Consider the following 23,733-nt stretch of genomic DNA (forward strand, 5'->3'; position numbering starts at 1 on the left):
ACACTTTATTTTACCTTACCCTTGATGCATTGTACCAAATCAAATTTAGTACAGTGCATAAGTTGTACCAATAAGTTGTACCTATGGGTTAGATACACTATGGAATAACATGTATTTGTAGTTTGTTGGTACATAATGTAATAAGACATAATTCTAACTCCAACCCTAACCTTAAGCCCTAAGGGTCTCATGTCCCATTACAAATACAAGTCATTCCATTGTGTACAACATAAGTTATTACACATTGTTACAGAGCACATTACATTGTACTAAATTTGATGTATCAAGGTAGTGTAAAGTAAAGAGACACCAAACACGGAACAGTATTTGAATGTAATTTCTGAATAACAATCACCCTTGTAGTACGGCGTTGTTAAATGTAAGAGGTAAGAGGCCAAAAAAGAAAAAACAAAGTGACAACTACTGGTGAAAGTGACTATATATATAAGTGACATAAATAAACATTCTACAGTTACAGACCTTATACATGTAGGTCATATATTTACAATAATTCAAGCTGTTTTGTAAAGTTTGGTGTGAAAACTTACTCGGTTCAGAAGTAGCTCTCAAAACGAAAACACCTTTAGGCAAAAACAAGTGAGAATTAGTGGCTTGTTCTTAAATTATGCAACATTATGTCATTTTAAAACTACTTACCGACGACTTGAAAGAGAACTCGAATAACCTCCATCCCTGTAGAGTCTGTAACTGAGCTCATCTTAAGGGTCTTTGCCGCTCGCCGCGGTTTGTTTAAAGGTGATGGAAAATGGTGACGTTTTATGCAAAAAGTCAGGTGTTGTCGGGCGCCAGTGGTCCTTAGTTCATTTGACTGTCCCCCTTTTGTTGTTAGTCAAATGTGAAGCTTTTGCATGAAACTCACATATATTTTTGTCTAAATTATTTGATGAATTGTTTCTGAAGCCAGTGTTTGCAAAGCGTTGAAAGGGCTGAGTCTGAAGAAAGTCAAACAAAGACTTTTTTTTATTTGTACAGAATCTGAGCAGGTTTTATTGCCAGTGAAGGTACATTGAAACATAAATTAGGGAAGAAAGATAAAATAAGAAAATAGTAAAACAACACGTCAACAAAGACAAAGTAAGGAAAGAGGCTTGGTGTCAGATCAACAAAGAGTTATAGTAAAAAAAAAAAAAACACAGAATATCACATGCTGTGGCTGTATTTAGACTTGCAAATACAATCAAATACAACTGCTGGTCGGTGTATGAATTACATAAATGCTTTTACATAATAATTTCAATCAGTGGGTTGAATTACACTTATTTTCCTTAGTTGCACTGTACTTTTCATTCTCTCTATTGTTTAGGTCAGCTTTCTCCTTGTAATTACCGTATATGTGAAATGTAAATGATTACAGAGTAGACGCTTAAAGTATCTCCTGCTGCACATAACTGGGGGTTGAAATTACCCTGAAATGTGAAGCTCTGAGTCACACTGCAGTTTGAGCCATAATCAATCTATTTGTTTATCAAACATCCACTGTCCTTCGACCCTTCTTCCCGGCAAGGAAAAACTTCAAAAACCCGGTGGGAAAAGGAGAAACCTCAGGGAGAACCACGTGGAAGCAGGGATCCGCTCCCACGGACGGACAGGCTGTAGATGTTTCCAGGGCTGTCGTCTCACAGGGGAAATAAACCGTTTTTCTTTGTTTACGCTCTGTGAAAAGATTAATTCAAATAAATAATAAATAAAAAACAGATTGAATACAGTGGGTTTTAAATGACCTTCATTAAGAATACATACCATAGTACCATATGACCAATTTCACGATTGGGAAAGCCATGATCATAAGAACGATGATTGCTATGGGGGCCGTTTTAAATGAGTTTTGGTTGTAGACAGTTTTGCGCGGCTCTGGGCTGTGTGTCTGATTGTTTGAATCTGCAAGAAGAAAATGGATGAGGTGTAATTATACTCTAAAAGCAACTTGATTTGTTTAAAGTCAAAACCTTGAGCAATGTTTTAGTGCCTCTTGTGTTGTCTCACCTTCATTGCGCTGTTGTCCATCAGGATTCCAGACTGCTGAGTCAGAATGCGCTACGTTTATCACAAAATCCACTGGAAATAAATAAACAAATATAGAGAGAAATATTTGATTCAGATTTCAGCAGATATATCATTGGGCACTGTTGTCTTTCACAGTTATGTCTTCAGTTTCTAGCAACAAAGGCAGAGAAAACGCACTAAACTCAAGGACATTCTTTGTTTCTAATGTATTTTACTGGTTTGCTGGTCTGATGATACGAGACTCCCTCTTTCCCCCTCTTTCATCCCCCTGCCTTTGGATTTTTATGCTTTCAAAGAAACTAGGGGAGACCAGGGCTATTTCATATGGGGTAATTCGTCACATTGCTTTTTATAGCCACACTAGAGGGCGCTGTTCGCTGGTACTGATATATAACGTGTATTGGTATTCCTCTTCTCTTCCAATAATACTTTTCTCATTTGGACTGAAGACATGAGGACAGGACACATTTTAATTGTTTTCATGCCGTTTCCAAAACTTTAAAGGGACTATACGGAGTTTAAAAATGTCAAAATTATGTATTCTCCTCCCCCTACATCAGGGGTGTCCAAACTTTTTTCATGGGGGGGCCGCATACTGAAGCGTACTCAGGGTGAAGGGCCATAGATCAGTTAGTGCCGAAAAACCTTTGACTAGCAGAGGTTTAAATTGCGCTCCACACCTTTATTTCTGCTCAAAACCTTAATGCCAGCTCTGTCTCACAGTAAAAGGTTAGTTTTTTGGTTAGAATTGTGTGGAATTATTACATTTCAAATAAAAAGGACTATCTCTGATGATGTGTCCCGATTCAGCAAAAAGGCAAAGGGCCACCAAAAATTGGTCTGAGGGCCGCATTTGGCCCCCGGGCCGCACTTTGGACACCCCTGCCCTACATGTTCCAGCCATGTCCTAGAGTGTAGAATGAGCTCAGACCTGTTCACCACAACTGCCTCTAAAATCCTGCACTGTCACTCAAAAAGGTGTTACTTCAGGTCCGAAGTGCCGTCATGCACGAGCTTAATATAGAAGGTGCAGTTACACATATGACCTGAGGTGGCAGTAGTGAGTATAAAATGACCAACTTGCATTGAGTCTCTTTAATGTTTGGGTTATTTCTGTAATGAGAGCTTTCCTTTAGTTAGTGCCTTAAACAAGAGACACTGACCTGAAAGACACAGATAGCTTTGATTCAAGCCGTTTAGAGCTAACATGCTAAAGCCGTTTGTTAGCTAGCTTACATTGTTCGTAAAGTGGACACTTGGGGTTATTTGTCACATGGGGTAAAACATGGTGGGACATTTTTTTCTTTTGTGTCTAATATGTTTTTATGATCACTTTTTTTTTTAAACTTCATGTTTTATAGAGGCCATGTGTTGGGTCATTTTAGTGAATTTGTACCTTTCACACCTCATAGAGCATTTTGCAAAACAAACTAGTTAGTTCAAATGAGCGTTATGAAAACATCTGGCGTTGTGACTGTTTTAAAACATATTTTGTCCTTATTATCTCTAAACGTTACAAAGGTTTTTCAAATTTCAAGTTAACACCATAAACAACAGTGACAACCAACCCCACACATTGTGACAACTTTGGGCACATTGTCAGAGTCGATTTTGTTGTGTTTGATGGTTGATAACTATTTATCGCAATATGATGGAGAAAAGAGAGAGAGGTCTACTTCAAGTCAAGGGTCAAGTCAAGCTTTTCATTTAATGCAGGTCTGACTCTTGTGGGATTTTCCATAGGTGAGCAGTGGACTCTAGAAATAAAAGTGTGACAAATAGCCCCGGTCTCACATTAGCTGAGCTCTACTTCTCCCACTATCTGAAATTGAAATTGCGATTATTATCCAGAAATATGCCAAGAATAGCCTATTTCTGAAATATAACAGATACATACTGTGGGAGTAGTAATAATCCGATATCCAGCATTATTTCCTTATTGTTATAACTCCGCCCCCTGAGATTTTTGCTTTACAATAGTACATAAGATACCTCGTTTTTCTACTATTTAATTGTTTGCACATTTCCTGTCTGTTTTTGCAAACTCTGAGTGATCTTATTGAAAGCCGACTGTAACAAGTGCATTTCTCCGTTGTGAGATCAGTAAAGGATTATCTTATCTCATCTTATCTTATGATGAAGCTTAATGGTTTGTATCAAAAAAAACATTGTTCGTCAATTCTCCTAAAAACAGCTGATTATGTCAATTTTACAATCGACCCAGCAAATCGATGGCATGCCCTATTGTTTGTCTGACCCAGCAAACAAAACTGTTGTTGTTTGGGAGCCACTTATACACACCAGTCATGGCTTCTCCAGTTGCATCAGCCATCTCACACGTGTAGTCGCCCGAGTCCTGAGCTGTGACTGCATTTAGGATGATCCGAACCTGTGTGAGACCCTCGCTGGACCGGTCCCACTGAACTCGCCCCGAGAACTGAGAGTCCTGCTGTTTGGTCATCTCCACTCCTCCCTCCATGTCAAACACCCGCCTGTAGGGGGCGACTGTGGGCTTGAAGAGGCAGGCAATGTGGACTGAGGACAGATCCGCTCTGGTGGAAACGTCCCACAGGGTGACATTCTCTCCCTCTTCAGCCTCGTATAGATGAAATCCTGAAAAATATATACAACTTGTTACTCCATAGTATCTTCAAAGCTTGTCTAATAGTCCCAAAACCACAAATATTTACACCAATATGAAAAAAGAAGAAAAAGAAGAAAGAAACTTATGTAGTTCTAGCTGAAAATGTATGTGATATTCAAAATAGTACCTCCCTAAATATGTTGTTTCATTGATTGATTGATTGATTGATTGATTGATTGATTGATCAGACCCTACATATTTGCCCCTTGAAAGATTGCAACTGACTGGAAATGGTTCTGTGATCCATATTGGGTTCTAACTCACAAGTTGGAATTCCGTTCATTAGTTCATTAGTTCATTAGTTCATTCTCAATGGTAAATATGGATGCAGTACACAGTTTGGCCACCAACGTCAAACTGGGGGCGCTGTTTCACTTCTTTCGCAAAGTTAAGGAAACACTGTTATGCTTTCTTGGTGTTTATCATTCACAGAGCATCGTAGCTCATCAACTCCCAGTTTTCCAACTTTTAGTGCAAAGGTTGTTGACATCAACAAAGGTACGTGTTAATAAATGGACTGATAAAATAATGTATGCTGAACGGACACTTTAAAAATGATCTAATATGGCATTTTCTTTGAGTTACCAAATGAATGAGGTAAAGTCACTGTAGGTACTGTAGATGCAGGTGTTGAAAAATAAATAAAGTAACTATTATTATTTGCAGTTATATTTGTTTCACGCTTGACATCACTGTGTTTGGCCCGCAATGCCTAGCCACTTTTTCATTTTAGCCCTTGGAGACAAAATGTTTGGGCCCCCTGACACTGGCAGTGATCCAGCCCTTTAAACATACCATCAACAGTGGACAGACCAAGGAGCAGAAGCAGGATTCCCATCACGGCTTTGCCTGTTTCAGACACACAGTTAGACGTGTACGTGCTTGTAAAGTGATGTAAATGTAAAATTGGGTCGATGCGGGAGTCCATCAGGAGCGCATCACAATGACCCGTTACATACTGTACCAGCCCGGGCCAATGGCAACACAACATTTGTGCTCATCGAGGACGCTTGTTTTAAGCAGTAAAGGGCGTCAAGTCTTTACCGCAATTGATGACAGTTTTAAGCAGTAAAGGGTGTCAAGTCTTTACTGCGCATTGTGACAGTTTTTGAGTAGTAAAGGGTGTCAGATCTTTACTGCGACCAGAGCCATGGCACGGGGTTTTCTGGGTGAAACACAAAAACAGATACAGAGAAAACAGTTACAAGTAATTGCTTGGTTTCAGATTACAGCATCATAACATTCTAAGCCTATTATACATATTGTATATGGCAACAGCTTTTGTCCATATTGAGATTGTATAAATGACTAACGCTAATATAAAATAGTTTAACATTTCTGTATTTGCACATATGCATTTATTTCTCAACAATTACAAGTTGTACATGAGTAGGAATAGGTATTTGAAGAAAGTAAACTGTAATACTGGTTGCAAGTTCATATAGTTCAGTATGTCAGATACTACTGAAATGTGTATACAATGGAGTAAAAGACCTAGTGGGTTAATCCAACTGTAAACTATTTATTTTAGATGTGACTAAATGCCAAATAAAAACCTAGAGCCATATACTGTAAGAGCTTAATGCTGTAAGACAAAATGTCTGCACCCGGCAACAGAGTCGTCTTCATCTTCATCAAACACCCTCTGAGAAAGTCAGAGCAAAGAATATTAAAATAATGATAATAGCTTAGCACAATCTGAAAATATAAGGTTCAACGGACCAGGTGCGTGAGTCAGGCCAGGAATTATCCGGTCGAACTGGTTTGGCTGGAAGCTTAAACGGTAGGACCAAAAGACATCAGTTTTATATTTTAAGAAACACGACACAAAACCACTTCAAAGATATGAAGTTACAAGTTCAGGCAGTTTGCACTTAATTTTTCCAATAGGCTATAAACTTACAAGGACACGAAGCACAACAAATTCCATTGTGTAAAACACTAACTAAAATAATCTTCAGCATAAACAGGTATACGTGGAAGATTGAGAGAGAAATAGAACAAAGTAAGGATGCAGACTCATTTTTTTTTGTATGTATTATTCACTATATATTGTATTTATGAGATAGATGGACGGGAAGCTGCACATGAATTGCCCCGTGGGGATAAATAAAGTTTTTTTTACTCTAAACAGTGGCAAAATTTTAACAAAACTTGCCACTTAAAGAAAAGATTTTGGCCAAATTTGATTTCCATCAGTTTTGTAACTTGTAAAGGTTAGAGCAATGTCATTATTTGAAGTAAGCAATTTGTTTGGTGTCCGTTCATTGACATTAAGCGAATGAGGCATTATACTGTATTTCTGAACAAGTCTAAAGAATTTATACTTACAAGTCTAAGTCTGGCAAGTCTTAGTTTCTTCCTTTCTTTGTCCCTGAAGCTCTTCCACCAAATGGACACAGCAAAAAAACAAAACACAAACAGACTTCTTTTCTAAAATGTAAAGATCAAAGTGGCCTGTGGGTTATTTCTTCTTAAAAGCAGCTCAGATCTAATGTTGATGAAACTGGTTCAAAGTCAAGCTTCGAAATGAATGAACACAAAGGCGAGCGCGGTGTTTAGCTTTGGATCCGCCGGGCACACCCTGATGATTTGGTTTCTTTTTCTTGTAAATGAAACTCTACTGACTCTACTGCTCAGCACATATTGCAAATCATGCCTACATTTGAATGATATGAAAATCATTCCCAATGTAGGCCTTCGACACAATACATCATTCATTGCTTTTGAATAAAGTAGAAAGCTATGGTGTTATGTAAGTGACCAATATCAGTATGTACATATGAATAATATCAACTCAATGGAGGCAAAAATAACCCAGGGTGCTCCTCAGGCCTCCGTTTTGGGACCTAAACTATTTATTATGTACATAAATGATATCAGTGAAGTCCTCAGCAAACTACAATGCATCCTATTTGCTGATACCAGTTTGTATTGAGCATCTTTTGAATACAAAATATGGTTTGATGTAACTTTCTATAAACCTGCATAAAACTATACTATATTTGGAAATCAAAATTGGGGAGGTAGAAAGGTTGAATGTAACAAAGTTTTTGGGAATCTATAATGCACTGAGTCAAAGGCAAAGCTCTCGATTTACCGATCGATCGACGTTCCCACCCTCACCTATGGCCATGAGATTTGGGTAATGACCGAAAGGGCAAGATCGCAAATACAAGCGGCCAAAATGAGTTTCCTTCGCAGGGTGGAGCACCCTTCAAGATCGGGTGTGGAGCTCAGTTACCCGGGAGGAGCTAGAGGGGGCTAGGGCATCTGTTTCGGATGCCTCCTGGTCGGCTCCCGTGGAAGGTGTTCCAGGCATGTCCTAGTGGGAGGAGGCCTCGTGGAAGACCCATGATGTGTTGCTGCCTCTCGGCCAGGCCACTCTTGTGAAAGAGATTGTAAATCTCAATGAGTTTTTTTTACCTGGTTAAATAAAGGTTAAATAAACAAAAATAAAGGGCACACTGATCGGACTATGTCTCCGAGCTGGCCTGGTGTCGCCTCGGGGTCCCCCCAGAACAGCTGGAGGAGGTGTGCGTGGATCGGGAAGTTTGGGCATCTCTGCTGAGACGGCTGCCCCCACGACCCCCGATATAGTGGCAGAAAATGGATGGATGGATGGATAATGCACATACCCACTGTAAAGGCTAGAATTTTAGAAGTTATTGCTGTATTGTAAAACCAAAACCTCTGTGAATCAAAATGCATTGCATATATTGTACAATTCCCTCATCTTTCCATACCTTAGTTATAGTCGTTTGGATATATGGGGGAATACCAATAACACTAATATTCAACCTATTTTCTTATTACAAAAGAAAGCAATTAGAGTAATCAGCCATGTAGAATACTATCCAACGAATCCACTTTTTATTAGATAAAATCCCTTACAATTGCATGATCTTGTTGATGTTTACATAGCAGTTGTGACCACTGAGCAAAAGAGCTGGGTCAAATTAATCCAGTTTTAGTATAGAATTTTACATTTCTCTTGTAGTAATTTGATATTTAAATTGCATTTGGTCTCGACACAACAACGCAGAGGACAACAAACTACTCATCATTCCCACCGTCATCCATCCATCCATTTTCTTCCACTTGTCCGTTGCCGGGTCGTGGGTGCACCAGCCCCTTATGGCTCCTCCTGCAGGTGGTGGGTCCACAGGAGGACGGCCTCATGGTTCTAACCGGGCCTGTTGGTCTTTCATACGGGGCTTCTGAACCGCTCTTTGTCTGACCCGTCACTTAGGACCTGTTTGCCATGGGAGACCCTACCAGGGGCACGGAGTCCCCGACAACAGAGCTCCATGATAATTCAGGTTCCAACAAAATGCAATTTGTCCAAATACTAACCAGTACACATGACATTATTTTCCAGTGTAATAAAACATTAGTCAGATTTGAATCTGAATATAGATAGATAGATATTCAAACTACTCAAAAAGTCCCATAAAACAACAAAAGAGCAGAGTGAATAACGATTGAACTTTATTTCGCCCATAGGGAAATTCAGTTATGGCAGCTCTGAATACACAACAGACAAAAGCAACAAAGGTGTGGATACAAAAATACAAACTGATCTGCATAAAAAAAGCGTATTTATAAGAAATGAATATAAATATGCAAACAATATATATATAAATGTGATATAAGTAAGATCAAGTCTTTCTTGTCCCGAGATGACCTTGAAAGGCCATTCATTGATTGATATAAACAAACAGCAACAAAATCAAGAGTTTCAATACTAATGAATATAGTTTTTCTTAATACTTTACTACACTGTCACCACCTGGCTATACCTTACTGTTATGATCTGGGGTTGCTGCAGATAGTCAGGTCTGGGAAGAATGAGATCCGCTGAACATCCCGAATAACCAGATTATTCCCTCAATGGATTTCTTCTTCTTCCCTGATGGCACGGGCATATTCCAAGACGACAATGCCAGGATTCATCGAGCTCACGTTGTGAATTAGTGGTTCAGGCAGCACGACACGTCATTTACGGTCACCACAGAGTCCAGATCTTAACCCCAGTGAGGATCTTTGGGATGTCCTGGAGAAGGCTTTGCACAGTTGTCAGTTGTCATCAATACAAGACTTTGGAGGAAAACGTATGAAACACTGGATCTTCTGGCATTGCAGAAGCTTATTCAAACAATGCCGAAACATTAGAGCATGTGACCTGTTTTTGAGAAGCAGCTTTTTGGGGACCAGGCTGTGGATATTAATTGTTTTCCCCAAGACAGTGATCAAATACAACACGCTTATACATGTATGTAAAAAACCTTTGGATTCCTCCTCACATAGACCTAATCGCTCCTTCATATTGGTTATCAAATTGGCCTTCATCTTTTATTTTAAGAACCAAGTAAAACAGCAGTCCGTCCATCACAATGTATAAGTTGGTAATTAAAATAATATCCACAGCATGTACGAGATAGTCATCGGAGGAAACAATCAGACAATCCATGACCGCGGCGGGCACACAGATTAAAAGGAACATGGACAAAGCCAGCAGCAGAAAAGGATTCCTCTGCTTGGCCATTGGGGTTGAGTCAAGGAGACAGCAACTCACCACGATAGCCAACATTAGCAAGAAGTTGTAGATGTCCACACCAATCAGAATGCCGTCGTGGATTCGAAAACTTAGTATGATTAAAACAAAAGGCACCACGTTGAGAATTTTGCTGGTGGTGTGCAAGCCGCCCCCCCACTTAGGTCGAGAAACGTAGAGGATTGAAATTAAAGCCACGATCAAATGCTGACACACGCTGAGGAATCGAAAGGCGAGCCACATGTTGATAAAAATCAGACAAGCCACTCCGGTGTCATCGTAGAACATCAGTATGCCCCAAACGAGCCCCGCGATGACCGTGAACCCGTCAAACAGGAGAAGGGAAAACGCGGCGTTGTAGGTGTTCTGGGCGCGGCGGAGTTCACTTGATTGCCGTTTCAAAGACAGGACGATAAATTGCCTGAAGTCGGGTAGTCTGTGCCTTTGTGAGCAGAAAGCCCAGATGTAGCAGAGCAGAGCGATAGCGAAGGGGCCGAAGAGGAGCGCACACCACAGGAAGGGGCGCGTCAAGACAAAGGAGGACGGCGCATCGACGTTGTCAGTCAACATGGCGGCGGGATTTCAACCTGTGGGAAGACACAAAGGTGCGGATTAACTTTTGCTGTGATACATGTGAGCAAAGAGCTACAGAGGGAGGAAAGAGTATGTGAAGCCTTTGGAAGTTCTCCTGTGAGTGTTGTTGATTTCTGGATAGATATTTTTTTTAAATAATTCATGCAGTTCTTGTATTTGAGAGTTTAGTGGCGCTAGGCTAGTGCTAGGCTAGCACATTTCTACGGTATCAGCTAGCCTGCATTAAAAACAGTCTGACCCACTCCACAATGGACCTGAGATAAATCACTTATAACACCAGACTACTGATATAAATGTCTGTGTTAAGTGAATAATTTTTGAAATATAACCATTTTGCATTAAAAAGAACTTATATTTGAGCAGCATCAGCTTCCTGGTTGTAGCTACTCAGCAGTGGAGCAACACAAACTTTCTACAAATCAGATATGGCAACATTTGGAGGACTACCCCATGATTTTTAAGAGGTTTGTAATGCAGGCTACTAGTTACCATAGACATGCACTAGCCTAGCACTAGCCTAGCACCACTAAATTCTTCAAATAAAAGGACTGCATGAATTAAAAAATATATCTCCAGAAATCAAGGAGGAGGCAGGAGGCTGCCGAGCGTCAAGGCGACACACTTCTGATCAAAACACAACTCAGATCCAATCATCTGTCCGTCCTCTATCATCGCATGTGTTGACCACACTTCATTTCCCATGATCCCTTTGGCCATTGTAGTTCAGGTGGCCAAGCGAGGCGGAGAAAAGCAACTTGACAATGCGCTCACACCAACTGGATAAAAGTCTCTATCCTTCGCTGAGCTTGATCTACTTCCTTCGCCAGCCCCCCTTGTGCAGGAGCATGTGGAGGTGGGGTTTGAGACACACAGGAGCCAAGTGCGCACAGGTGTCTGTCAGATCTGGTTCTGTGGTGGGTGGTTGCCGCCAGAAATGGCTCTCTGTATTTGCAAATGTGTGTTTTCTTGCTGTAGGTGCTGTTAGCGGATAACATTAAATCGCTATTTATCATACTGGGTCAAGCTGTACAGTCGTACTATCTCTGTCATAGCCTTGACTGTGGTGCTCAGACTCTCAGCCACTGAATGTTGCTTGCGTATCAGTATGACACTCTGAGACGGTATTTATCCCTTTTCTGTGGAAGCATAGACAGACTTGAATGGTAGGACTAGTAATGTCTGCAGTTCATGTCTCCGGGTCCCGCACCGATGGTAAATAAACATCTCCTGTATAAGACATCCAGACTGCTGCCTATTTTTCATCCATCCTCTCGAACACCATTGTTAAAGGAATAGGCCACCGTTTTTACATACTGAGATATGTTCTTACCTTAGCTTTGACGAGTTCTTTAGGACCTGTCTGATCTTCACCCGTGCCTTCAGTCACGTAAACACAGCGCAGACGGCGCTAGCATTTAGCCTCTCCTCCTCTCCACTGTAGCTCCAAAACTGGTCACTGGTTTGGCATCCGCGCAGTAAAGTGAAGATTACTGCGCGGATTTCGAACTACTCCTGGTATTATTACACCTTACAATATAGTTCCCCCTTTTATCCGCTTAGAAAATCCACATTGTTTAATTTTGTGTAATTATACTTTGTAGTGGAACACTTCACGTAACCATATTTAAATAGGGAAAACGTGGAAGAGCTTGGTAGCTTCTATCTTGACCAGTTTTGGAGCTATAGAGGAGAGGAGGAGAGGCTAAATGCTAACGCCGTCTGCGCTGTGTTTACGTGACTGAAGGCACGGGTGAAGATCAGACAGGTCCTAAAGAACTCGTCAAAGCTAAGGTAAGAACATATCTCAGTATGTAAAAACGGTGGCCTATTCCTTTAATTCTCTAACAGGTGTGAGCGCGGCGTCACCAAGGCGCTCCAGCTGCCGGCACAGGTTGTGTCAAAGCAAGGCGGTGCCATCGTGGACATGAATCTGACTGGCATGCACTGCTCGCCTCGCTCATCTTAAACACACACCTATTAAGTTTGTTTACGCAGAGCAGAGAGCGCTGCCTCTTACCGGCAGTCATCCCAGTGTTGGTTTTATGAGCCCCGGTTCTGTTCAATTTCCTTTCCTTTCACGATCTTTGGTGTAGCTTGCAGACGTCTCGTTTCACAGCCGTGGTGGTTTGTCCGCTTTGTTGTGCATACATGTACATGCAAACTCCAGTCGAAAAGCTTTTACATGTTGGTGAAGCCGAACTGGAGAACATGCGCTCGGTTAAGGTGGGGGTTAAGACGTTAAGCAGACACTGTTTAGTGTTTACTCATCCTTGCGATTTCAATAAAGCTTAGACCACATTTTATTCCGAAGGGTTCACGTACTTGTTCCTCCCACTGGGAAATAATGCCACTCTTTCATTCAATCCAATATCACACAACAAAAAATGAAGGGAAAAAAAGGGGGAGTGGCTGATGGATGGGTCAGGCAAGTACAGGAAATTAAACAAGGCTGTCTAAACAAAACAGGATGAATGACTTTGCTCAAGGGCAGTGTTTGAACCGCAGAATGGCTGGTATGGGACAACTACCAATTGAGCCACATAAACATTTTACTAAAGAGACTATTTTTGGATAACTTTCTTGACAACTATTTGAAGCAACAGCACCTCTTGTGTAAGAAATATAACTATGTACAGTACTAGGGCTGCGCATTTGATCACAAAAGGGAAAAAAAAGCGATATTAGGTTGCAAAAAACGTCTTCATCACTATCATATGGACAGAGCCTTTTGTAAACAATAAAACAACCTCTGCACAGCTTCAGATCCACATAGTTTTCCACAAATGTGTTCTAAAATAAGCACATGGACCCAAAAAAAAACTCTTATCACATTGGAATTCTAATCATGCAGCCCTTAGACACTGTGCGTTGGTTTACAAAGCATCAAGCGCATCAAGTTTTCAATTCAGGCAAAGGTTCTGAAGCAAAGTGTGAACAGTCAAAAAGATACAAGACACCACAAAGAGCATGAATGATACTTACAAAAAAACAGGAAATCCTCGAAATATGATCAAGCTTCTGACTTCTCTTCTGTCTCTGTGTTTTCTGCTCACGCAAGGGCTCGCTCCGCCCCGGCTGCACAGGAACAACAGGGCTATAAATGGGCATTTGACGCCTCCTTTTTAAGCCCCGCCCACTCCCTGTCTGACGCAGAGGCTGTTAAAAAGAAGCCTGGCGTCTGCTGGCTGCTGGTTACAGTAAAGCATTTAAAGTGGTATTGATGTTTTGGAGCTTCTGTATTAACCATAGGCGGATGACGTAGAAAACATGTCTGGGGTTGTTTCTTGCTTCGTTAATCCATTGTAATTACATGTGAGCTCCCAAAACTTTCGCTCCCGTCAGCAGAATGGTGGTTTATCCGCCTTAACCGAGTGCATTTTCTACAGTTCAGCTTTACCCAAATATAAAAGAGTTTACAAGTTTATAAGCCAGAGTAATTCCTCATTTTCGTTGTGTTTTTGTTTTGTTTTTTGTCTGGTTTTCGTACGTTTTTTTGTTGGATTTTTGTAATTTTTCATCGCTTTTTCCGGCACATTTCCCTCGCTTTTTGTCTCTTCTTTGTTGCTCTTTTTTTCATATTTTTTCACTGTGTTTTTGTCACTTGGTTAATGTGTTTTTGTCGCACCTTTGTTACTTCTTTCGTCACTTTTCGGTTGCGTTTATATCAGGGGTGTGAAACATACGGCGCGCGGTCCTGATCCGGCCCGTGAGATGATTTAATCCGGCCCCTGCCCTGTAGAGCATAATGTCCAGAGTATATATATATATATAAAAAAGTAAGCCCAGTGGTGCCCAAACTTTTTGTTCCCGAGGGCCAAAATTAAAGTGGGGTGCGGTCCAAATACGGCGATGAGAAGCGTGAAACACATATAACTGCAAATAATAATAGTTACTTCATTTTTTTCTTTCGGTATACATTTGCATCTACGCAAATAACATGCTACATTAAAACAAAAGTTAACTATGGCAAAGACCTAGTTTTAGTTGAACAAAATCAACAATTGTAGCGACACAGTGCAAAATGTAAACAACACAGTTCTACAGTAGCCCACCTACAGTGACTCCCGTGAACACATCACCCCTGTCCTTCAGAACCTCCACTGGCTCCCCGTCCCTCAACGCATCCAGTCCAAGGTCCTCCTCATCACTTTCAAAGCCCTCCATAATTTGGCCCCTCCATTCCTCACCGACCTCCTCCACCACCACACTCCATCTCGCTCCCTCCGCTCCTCCAACGCCAACCTCCTGTCCCTCCCCTGTAAGACCAAGCGCCGAACCTGGGGAGACAGAGCCTTCTCCATCGGCGCCCCCACACTCTGGAACTCACTGCCCCAACCACTCCGTGCCTGTTCTGACCTCCTCACCTTCAAGAAAGAACTCAAAACTCACCTCTTTAAAAAGGTTTTTAATATTGAATAACTGTCCTCTATTTTAATGTGCTAATTTTATGTGCGATTTTATTCTTGTTTTCTGTAAAGCGTCTTTGAGTGTCTTGAAAAGCGCTATACAAATAAAAATGTATTATTTACCTCATTCACTTGTTATCTCAAAGAAAACACCACATTTGATCATTTTGGGAAGTGTCAGTTCAGCATAAATTCTTTTATAAGTCAATTTTTAACATGAACCATTATTAATGTCGACAACCTTTGCAATAAAAGTTGGAAAACTGGGAAAGTTGATGCTGAACACCAAGACAGTGAGTGAAACAGCTCCCCCAATTTGACGCTGGTGGCCAAAAACTGTACTGCATCAATATTTACCATTGAGAATGAATGGGAGAGAATTGGTATTGACCATACACGGTGCAAAAGTAGATCACTCTCTCCTGAGCCAATGAAATTGTTCCTGCAGAACACATTTGGTCAGGATATGAACAATACATTATATAGCCACAGGGTAAATGGACAGTCTGCCCCAGTGCGGTTGTGGCTTCAATAACAGCTTACCACCACTGCGTGTGGAGTGAATGAATAATGACTACTTTGTAATCCTTTGAGAAACTTGTGACACAGGCTTGTGAAGTGCAATACAAGTGTAAGCCGTTGTTTTTAATGAAGCTACAGTCAAGTTGGGGCTTTGACCAAATCACAGCTTGTTATTATTCATTTATTGGAAACATTTTCTCTATTATATGCGGCCCGCGACCGAAAATGAGTTTGGCACCCCTGGTTTACATCCTCATTTTCGTCACTGTATTCACCCTTTGTTCCAGAAGCTCTTGGATTTGGGTAAAGCCAAACTTGAGAAAATGTGCTCGGTTCAGGCGAAGGTTAAGAGGTTAAAGTCCAGACAGCTCCCACGGACTTTGTATCGACTGTTGTTTATTTCAGCACTTTGGAAATAGTTTTTTGTTTATAAAATGTGCTACAGGCCTCCAAATAAAGTGGACTTGGACCCATCTGGTTAGCGTTGTAGCTATAAACCTGTCTCCATAGTGATAATCAAGTTACTTCTGTGTCTCCATGGTTTAATTTAATAAAACAAAGACGTAATACAATCATGTCTTACATAGAAACTTAGTCATTTTTCATCCCCCTCTTCAGCGCTCTCAATGGTCTCATTCAGCTTTGTGGTTTTTAGAAACATCTCTATGTTGTCGGGAAGTCCCAGGTTTATCAGCACTTGGCGAAACTGAAAGCAACATTTGACAGAGATGAATAAACAACATGTGATCTTATTGTTACTGTGTTTTTACATGTATTCTTTCACCTCTGTTGACACCAGGTCACGAAGTTGATCATCGGTCAGTGGCCTTTGAGAAGTCACTTGTACATCCAGGCCCATCATGTGCTCTGTAGAACAAAGTTTATCAATTATATAATATGACGCTAAGAGGCACATGTTTTGCTCAGAATAATCCAAGCTTACACAGGGACTGGTTCAGCATACATGTTTGTAAGTAACTATGTTTAACTTAGCTAACATGCTCCTGATGCTAAGCTTTTGCAGTGGGTTATCACATAGCGAGCAAGCCGGAAGGAAATCTATTATGGAGTCTGTTTACATGTACTCAAGTAACCTGGTTATTAATGGGGATTTTCTCTGGTTCTTGTAAACACAGAATCCTGGTTTCAGTTTCCTGGATAAGCCAATATTATTGAAGTAGCCTTAAACTTTTTTTTGCTCTGTGGTATTTTTTTCAATTCTCATGTCTGTCGGTGAAGCTGGGAAAGAACTCTACTGTATTAAGTGCTTCCTTGGATCGTCATTGTCCCTGTGATAGAGAAACGTCCAAAAAAGCCACGCGTATTTAGCTCCTTTCCATATTTGTTATTAGCTCCGCCCCTCTGTGGAGCCTAAATATCCAGGATACTGTAGCTGCTCATGTAAACAGGGATATGAGTGCCCTGGTTTCTCGGACACATGTAAACATCATATCCAATATACTGTCATAACCAGGATGTGCCAAATAACCAGGTCACTTGAGCGCAGGTAAACACATGTTTTCTGGCGGACTAGTTGCATAGCACACACGATTAAACTTAATTCTAATCGGTTCTAATTGGGCCATTATGACATTTTTTTTACAGAGAAGAAGTAAAAAAGAAGAAGTTTAAAAAATAGCACTCGAAGTTTGACGCGAGCTAGTAGCAGAAAGCTAACATTATGGTTAACATCCTTCATTATTTATGTACCGGTATTGATGGGCTGTTGAACCACTTTACTCCTCTCCATGTCTCTTTATCTTTACTAGGTAGAAAATACATGTATAATTCAGCATTTGGGGTGGAGTAATGACATGGTAAAGTGATGATGTTGTTGCTTTCCATCCGAGTACAACAGAGCTTTAGCCCTATTCACTATAATGGCATTTTTCAGATTTTAACCAGAGCCGATCACAGGCTCTTTTTAAACATCGGATCACACAGAAATATCACATTTACTCTTCAGTAAGTCCTTTCTGACATTAATTATATAATTTTTCCCGTACACAATGAAGGGTCATTTTAAATATAATAATATCTTCATTTTGTCTGGATAAATGGTGAGATGTATTATTCTAATTAGGTGTAAAACAGTTGTTGGGCTTTTATCTGCTGTTATTTCAGCAGGAGATTCAGATAAAGTTGCAGTTTTTGCTATGTTTGTCTATGGAGCTGTCGAAAGTACTCGGAAGAAGCTTGGTTAGTTTAGTTTCATTGTTTAATTGTTTGTTTGAGCATTCTATGGAGAGCTGTCTTCATGGCGACAAGCTGGTAATGTCCCGCTCCTAGCAAAGTTACAAGAAAAAATATATATAAAAAAAATAATGAGTCCGATCTGGAGAGAGGTAAGTCCACTTGCAGTAAAAACACTTTCTCATTTTTACCATTGAAAACACTTATAATGAAAAAAAGGCTTGCTCTTTTTAATGGGTAAAATGTTACGCCGCGTTGCTTTAAACAAACACCAACTTTTCTAAAAAGTTTGCCTGCTCCGCTGCCATGTCGTGCTTCTCCTATAAGCCCAGCTGTTTCAAACTACGCCACTCCACTGCCAGTGATCACTAACCCTGTGATCCGTGGCAGACAAAAGGGAGCTCCAGGCGGCAGTTTTCGTCTGACCACTGCCCGCTGGAGCTGAGGTTCATTGCCGTGCAGTGCTGGGCTCCTCCCATGTTATCAGGCTGCCCACTCCTCCAATACTCAACGTTAGCCTTCGTGCCATCTGACCAGACTCTTCTCCTGCACACAGTGGAAGACATGACCATAGGTTATTATTGGAAATCAAGAAAATATGAGGGAATTTTTAAAAAGTTTTCCTGTGCAATGTGACGAGTTTGCTCTATTAGACCATTTATCCAACCACATCAGGAAATATCTATATTAACAGGACACATTATGCTCGCCCACATCTTTAGATCACATGAGAACATAACAATTGAAAGAGCCAGAATTGCAGATATGGTTAAAGCCTCTGTTCCTGATTTGCTCAAACAATCCAAGTGGGAGCAAGTAAAGTGTAAACTGTTAGCTGTGTTAGCTTCCCAACATCTAGCTTTACTTTTATCCTAATGCTGACAACAACTAACCAGTTCGACATGCTTTGCAATTAAATATGAAAACAACAGAATGATGTATTAAAATGTATATTGATGATGTGTCTTGTTTTCCATTTCAAATAATGTATGTGTTTTGCATATGAGCAGTTTGGCTTTAACACTAAAAAACGATGTATCTGGTTTGTCCATTGCTATTGTTCAGATTCAAATTCAGAAAACTTTATTGATCCCAAAGGGCAATTCATTTGTAGTAAAACAATAGTCCATAGCTATAAAAATAGAGCACATTTCAAAAGGTCTATGTAGCAACAGTTCCGAAAAAGTACATAAAAACGACATCCTGAGGGCATGAGCGAAAACTCTGAGGACAGAGCATGGAGAGGTCCATATCAAATAAATAAATAAATAGGTGCTATACAAATACAAACATATTCTTTAACTAGCTAATCATCCTGTCTACATGAAACAGTAAATGCCACAGGTTCAATGTCTTTGTCAACGAAAATGACCGTGAAATTTCATTAAAAGAAATCATCCTTAATCAAAATAGGTTTCAAAATGGGGATGTTGTTTGGATATATCTTCAAAATATATATGTGAGATTATGAAATCCAATTGTATGTGACGTGGGAAAAAACATTTAAACAACACCGTACAGGCCGATAAAATGAAAGAAACAAAAGAAACCCGGCAACACTGTTTTAATGGTCTATTGTGTAGAAACCTGTGCAGGCCGATCCACACTTCCTGGTTTTGGACTGTGTTTTTCACCACGCTGTTTTCTCCCGAGTCTCTGATCCGCGCCAGAGACAAACCCATGTCCCTGCAGAAGCTTTGAGCGTCGGCCCAGCTCATGTCCTGCTGGATGTAGAAGAACTGATGGTTTTGTTTCAGGCGTGGGTTTCCGTCTGTGTAAACGAAGAAGACAAATCATCATACTGTGTGTGTGTGAATTCTTGTACTTACAACATTGTGAGGACCAGTCTGAGTGTTTAACCAACAGAGTGAGGACATTTTTAAAAAGTGAGGACATTTTGGGTGGTCCTCACTTATTTGAAGGATTGTTTGAGGGTCAAGATGTGGTTTTAGGGTTAGGCGTGTGTGCGTGCGTGTAATCTTGTTTACAGTCAGATGCAATGTTTGTTACCCTCTTACCCTCTATTTTCTCCAGTTTGGCTTTACCCAAATCTAAAAACTTGCTAGAAAAAAAGCATCAAAATATCTACAACAATGTGGATGAAAACACATAAAAAGGTGAAGCAAAAACATGATGAAAGACAACAAAAAAGTGACAAAAATGTGGCAAAAAGCAAAAAAATTGATGAAAAGGCAAAAAAAAACACACAAAAACCTGACAAAAATGTGTCAAAAACATGACAGAAAGTGATGCAAAAACGTGACAGAGACGCACGAAAAGGGTCAAAAGAGTGACAAAAAAGGGCCAAAAGCTCAACAAAAGGTGTGGGTTTCTGTCTGTGTGAACGAAGAAGACAAATCATCATACTGTGTGTCTGTGTGTGTTCTTGTACTTACAGGATTGTGAGGACCAGTCTGAGTGTTTAACCAACAGAGTGAGGACATTTTTGAAAAGTGAGGACATTTTGGGTGGTCCTCACTTATTTGAAGGACTGTTTGAGGGTCAAGGTATGTTTTTAGGGTTAGGGTTAGAATTGGGTTTAGATTAGGGTTAGGATTAAGATTAAGGTTAGGTTTAGGGGTTAGGGTCTGGGTAATACATTATGTTCCCTCACTAAGATAGAAGTACGTGTGTGTGTGTGTGTACATTTTCTCCAGTTTGGCTTTACCCAAATATAAAAATAACACCAAAATAGCGACAAAAATGTGGATGAAAACACAACAAAAAGTGAACGCAAAAATGTGACACAAAAGCCACAAAAATGTGACAAAAATGTGACAAAAACATGACAAAAAAAGCCACAAAAAGTGATGCAAAAACGTGACAGAGACGCACGAAAAGAGTGACAAAAACATGGTGAAAAAGCAATGAAAAAGCAACAAAAAACGGGCAAAAACATGACAAAACATCATTCTAGTAGGTCTTAGCTTTCAAATGAGGCATTACACTGTTGCTCTCCTGTTGAAAAGCTTTTTGGTTTGGGTAAAGTCAAACTGGAGAAAATGTGCTCGGTTCAGGCGGGGGTTAAGAGGTTAATAAATGAAACGATAAAGAGATTAAAGAATCTCACCGATGAAGCACATAAAGCCTTTTTTCAGCCGGCAGTCTTCGTCTCTCCAAAGTCCACCTGCCCCCATGAGGACACACATCTGACTCCCCAACATGTTGTCCGGCTGCCCCGCCTCCCAGTTTCTGAACTCCGGACCTGGTGTTTCCTCCAACCCGTTTTCAAACCTGGACCAGGACCATTTGGAGAGGTCATCCAAGAGCCCGATCCACGCCAGTCCGGTCCGTACACCAGCCGGGTTTCCCACCGCCGTCTTCTGCAGCTGGTTCCTCTGGCTGCTGTTGGAGACGGAGGCCAAGTCGGTGAAGTGGGATCTGCAGTAGGAAAGCGCAGAGTCCCAGGACATGGATTTGGGGATGAAGTGATACTCGATGGACCGGGTTAAGCCACAAAAGGCTGCAGAGAGGAAGAGGAATCAGGATATCAGTGATGACTAGAGAAATGAACTGGGCTTAAATTGGGAAAAACTAAACCTGGTCCTGGACTGAGAAACCCAACTTTATCCAAACTTAAAGTGCATATGACATTTTAGACACAATTTTTGCTAAAACATAGTTAACACTATTTAAAGAGGGGGTATTTTGCTTTTTTCAGTCACATAGCACCAGTCTATATCACACTACAATGATGACGAAACCTTCTGTTGGTCTGTCAATGCAGTAAAATAGAATAACTGCCTTGTATAAAATTGCTCTCTCAAAATGGCTGTAGCGAATGTCTTGACATAGGCCTCTGTCTCTTTAAGAAGCTCTGACCCTTTCAGACACGCCCCCTCCACACACTGTCTGTGGCATCAGTGGGGAGGGGGTTCTGCTGAGGGGCAGTGGTTGGTTGCTCGGCTGGTGACCAAAGCTCGGAGGCGTCTCCAGGAGGTGGGGGCGTTCCTAGGACGACTCAGGCAAACCTATCCCTAAAATGGCCGCCATCAGAGTTTTTACAGATCACTCAAAAATACGTGAATGTGCCAAGGCAACACTTCAGGCATGTTTTTAATGAGGGAATGACATAATAACATGATGTAAAGCTTGAAAAAGTCGATTTTGCATAATACCCCCCCCCCCCCTTTCAGATTTTGCTAAAGATTGTACACAGTTTTCTTGAGGTTGGCCATTTTTGTGATGTTTATTCACTTTATTCCGGAGGTTCGCGTGTTTGTGCCCGCCCCTTTTCTCCTATCTGTTAACATGGGGCTGGAGAAGTCCACATAAAATCAGTCACTACACGAAAACAAAGCCGTTTTTCGGCCGCACAGAGAAACAGTGCAGTGTTGACATGTTGGTGCAAATGAACATTGGACATTTTACACAAATCAATCGACTAAACATCAGATTTGAGCGGAGAATATTCTCCCTCGTTCTCCGTTTAAATGAACGGGCTTCGCGCTCGACCGGAAGTGGGCGGGGCCGAATAAGGTGAATAGATACAGACAGCATTCGTCATAGAAGGGAGCGTGGCTTTGCCGAGGGGAAAATAGAATCTTTCGGGAAACACAATTTTTCACTCTTTTTAGCCATTTTCTGATTAAATATAAATGTATCTATCACACACACATGAAGTCAAGTCAAAATCAGGTCCACATGGATGTTTATTGATGGCAGATTGTTCAGTAGAAGTGAAATAACGGCAGTTGTAGCATTAGCACATACTAACATGAAGCATCGTGTTAGCATTCTCCATTATTTATGTATTTATGGACAGTTGAACCACTTTTCTCCTCTCCATGTCTTTGTATCTTTATTTAGTAGAAAACTATATTTATAATTCAGCATTTGTTAAAGTAGTTTTAATTAGAGAAAGTTTAGATTTTTCTCCAAATTGTTTTCCCCTTAACAGTTTCCTGTCAAAATTCAAATAAAAAAAATATCAAAATTGCAATTTATTAAGCCTGTCATATGCACTTTAAGTGACAACCACCACTGACACTCTGAAATCAGGGCTAATTTAGGACTAAACTACAAATAAACAGCAACCAAATCACACCAAGTACCAGAGGAAACTTCAAAAAGTCAAGGTAAATGAACCTTAACACACTTGCCCAAGGCTACAAATGAAAAAATGCCTTTAGGTTAAATTCTTGCTTACAAAAAAATGTTAATTACATGCAAAAATGCCAAGATTAGAACTTGGCCAAGAGTCAAACTGGACTAAACTAGGTCTAAACTTGAACTCCAGTCCAGCCAATAACAAAACCGGTTTAAACACAAACCAAACCAAGAGTCAGGTTTTGAATACTTGAAATTTGGCACAAACTCGCAAAATTGAAATTAAAATATACCTGCAATGAAAAGAATGACAGCCAGTCTCCATGTCATGACTGGAGCTTGTAGTGAAGAAGACCACAGAACCTTCATCGAAACACAGAGATGTAGAAAGAAAAAGAGTCTTCTTCGTGCCTGAGTGTTTTGTTGTGGAGACGGGGATGTTTGTGAGACGTGTTTTGGCACCTGGACGGACCAGTTTAGGGACGACTGCACTGGTTTAGGGTCGAGGTCAGTGAGGACACAATGCAGTTCACACAAAAAAACGAACTGCATTTTGTGCTATAGAAAGAGTGACTTGGCTCTGTTTATCAATCCAGAGTAAATAATATAGAGAATGAGGGGCAGAGAACAGAGATTCATCAATGGGGATTGGGGGTAGATACGTTTTGGTGAGATTTAGGAGGAAATGGGGCATATCTCAAAGGATCAAAGGATAACGGAAAATGTTGCCACGAAACAAAAAA

The 23,733-nt window shown here is 40.6% G+C and overlaps 3 protein-coding genes across 10 annotated transcripts in view; all 3 read right to left on the bottom strand.

Moving 5' to 3' along the window:
- The window catches only part of tox4b (TOX high mobility group box family member 4 b), a 206,392-nt gene that overhangs the window by 137,532 nt on the left and 45,127 nt on the right, over positions 1-23,733 (bottom strand). The gene's annotated exons all lie outside the window — the stretch shown is intronic.
- LOC306980814 (uncharacterized protein) lies at positions 1,484-5,532 on the bottom strand. The gene is made up of 5 exons (XM_079580249.1): positions 5,465-5,532; positions 4,327-4,638; positions 2,005-2,076; positions 1,762-1,899; positions 1,484-1,674 (listed from the first exon to the last, which is right to left on the bottom strand). The coding sequence occupies exons 1-5, from the start codon at positions 5,505-5,507 to the stop codon at positions 1,487-1,489; spliced, it is 753 nt and encodes a 250-aa protein (XP_079436375.1). The 5' UTR covers positions 5,508-5,532; the 3' UTR covers positions 1,484-1,486.
- On the bottom strand, positions 16,124-23,400 carry LOC306980532 (lymphocyte antigen 75). The gene is made up of 6 exons (XM_079579963.1): positions 23,284-23,400; positions 21,012-21,404; positions 19,529-19,712; positions 18,315-18,487; positions 16,533-16,615; positions 16,124-16,454 (listed from the first exon to the last, which is right to left on the bottom strand). The coding sequence occupies exons 1-6, from the start codon at positions 23,357-23,359 to the stop codon at positions 16,344-16,346; spliced, it is 1,020 nt and encodes a 339-aa protein (XP_079436089.1). The 5' UTR covers positions 23,360-23,400; the 3' UTR covers positions 16,124-16,343.

This window comes from Gobius niger (assembly GCF_951799975.1).
Source record: "Gobius niger genome assembly, chromosome: 21".
In the NCBI taxonomy this organism is placed as follows: domain Eukaryota; kingdom Metazoa; phylum Chordata; class Actinopteri; order Gobiiformes; family Gobiidae; genus Gobius; species Gobius niger.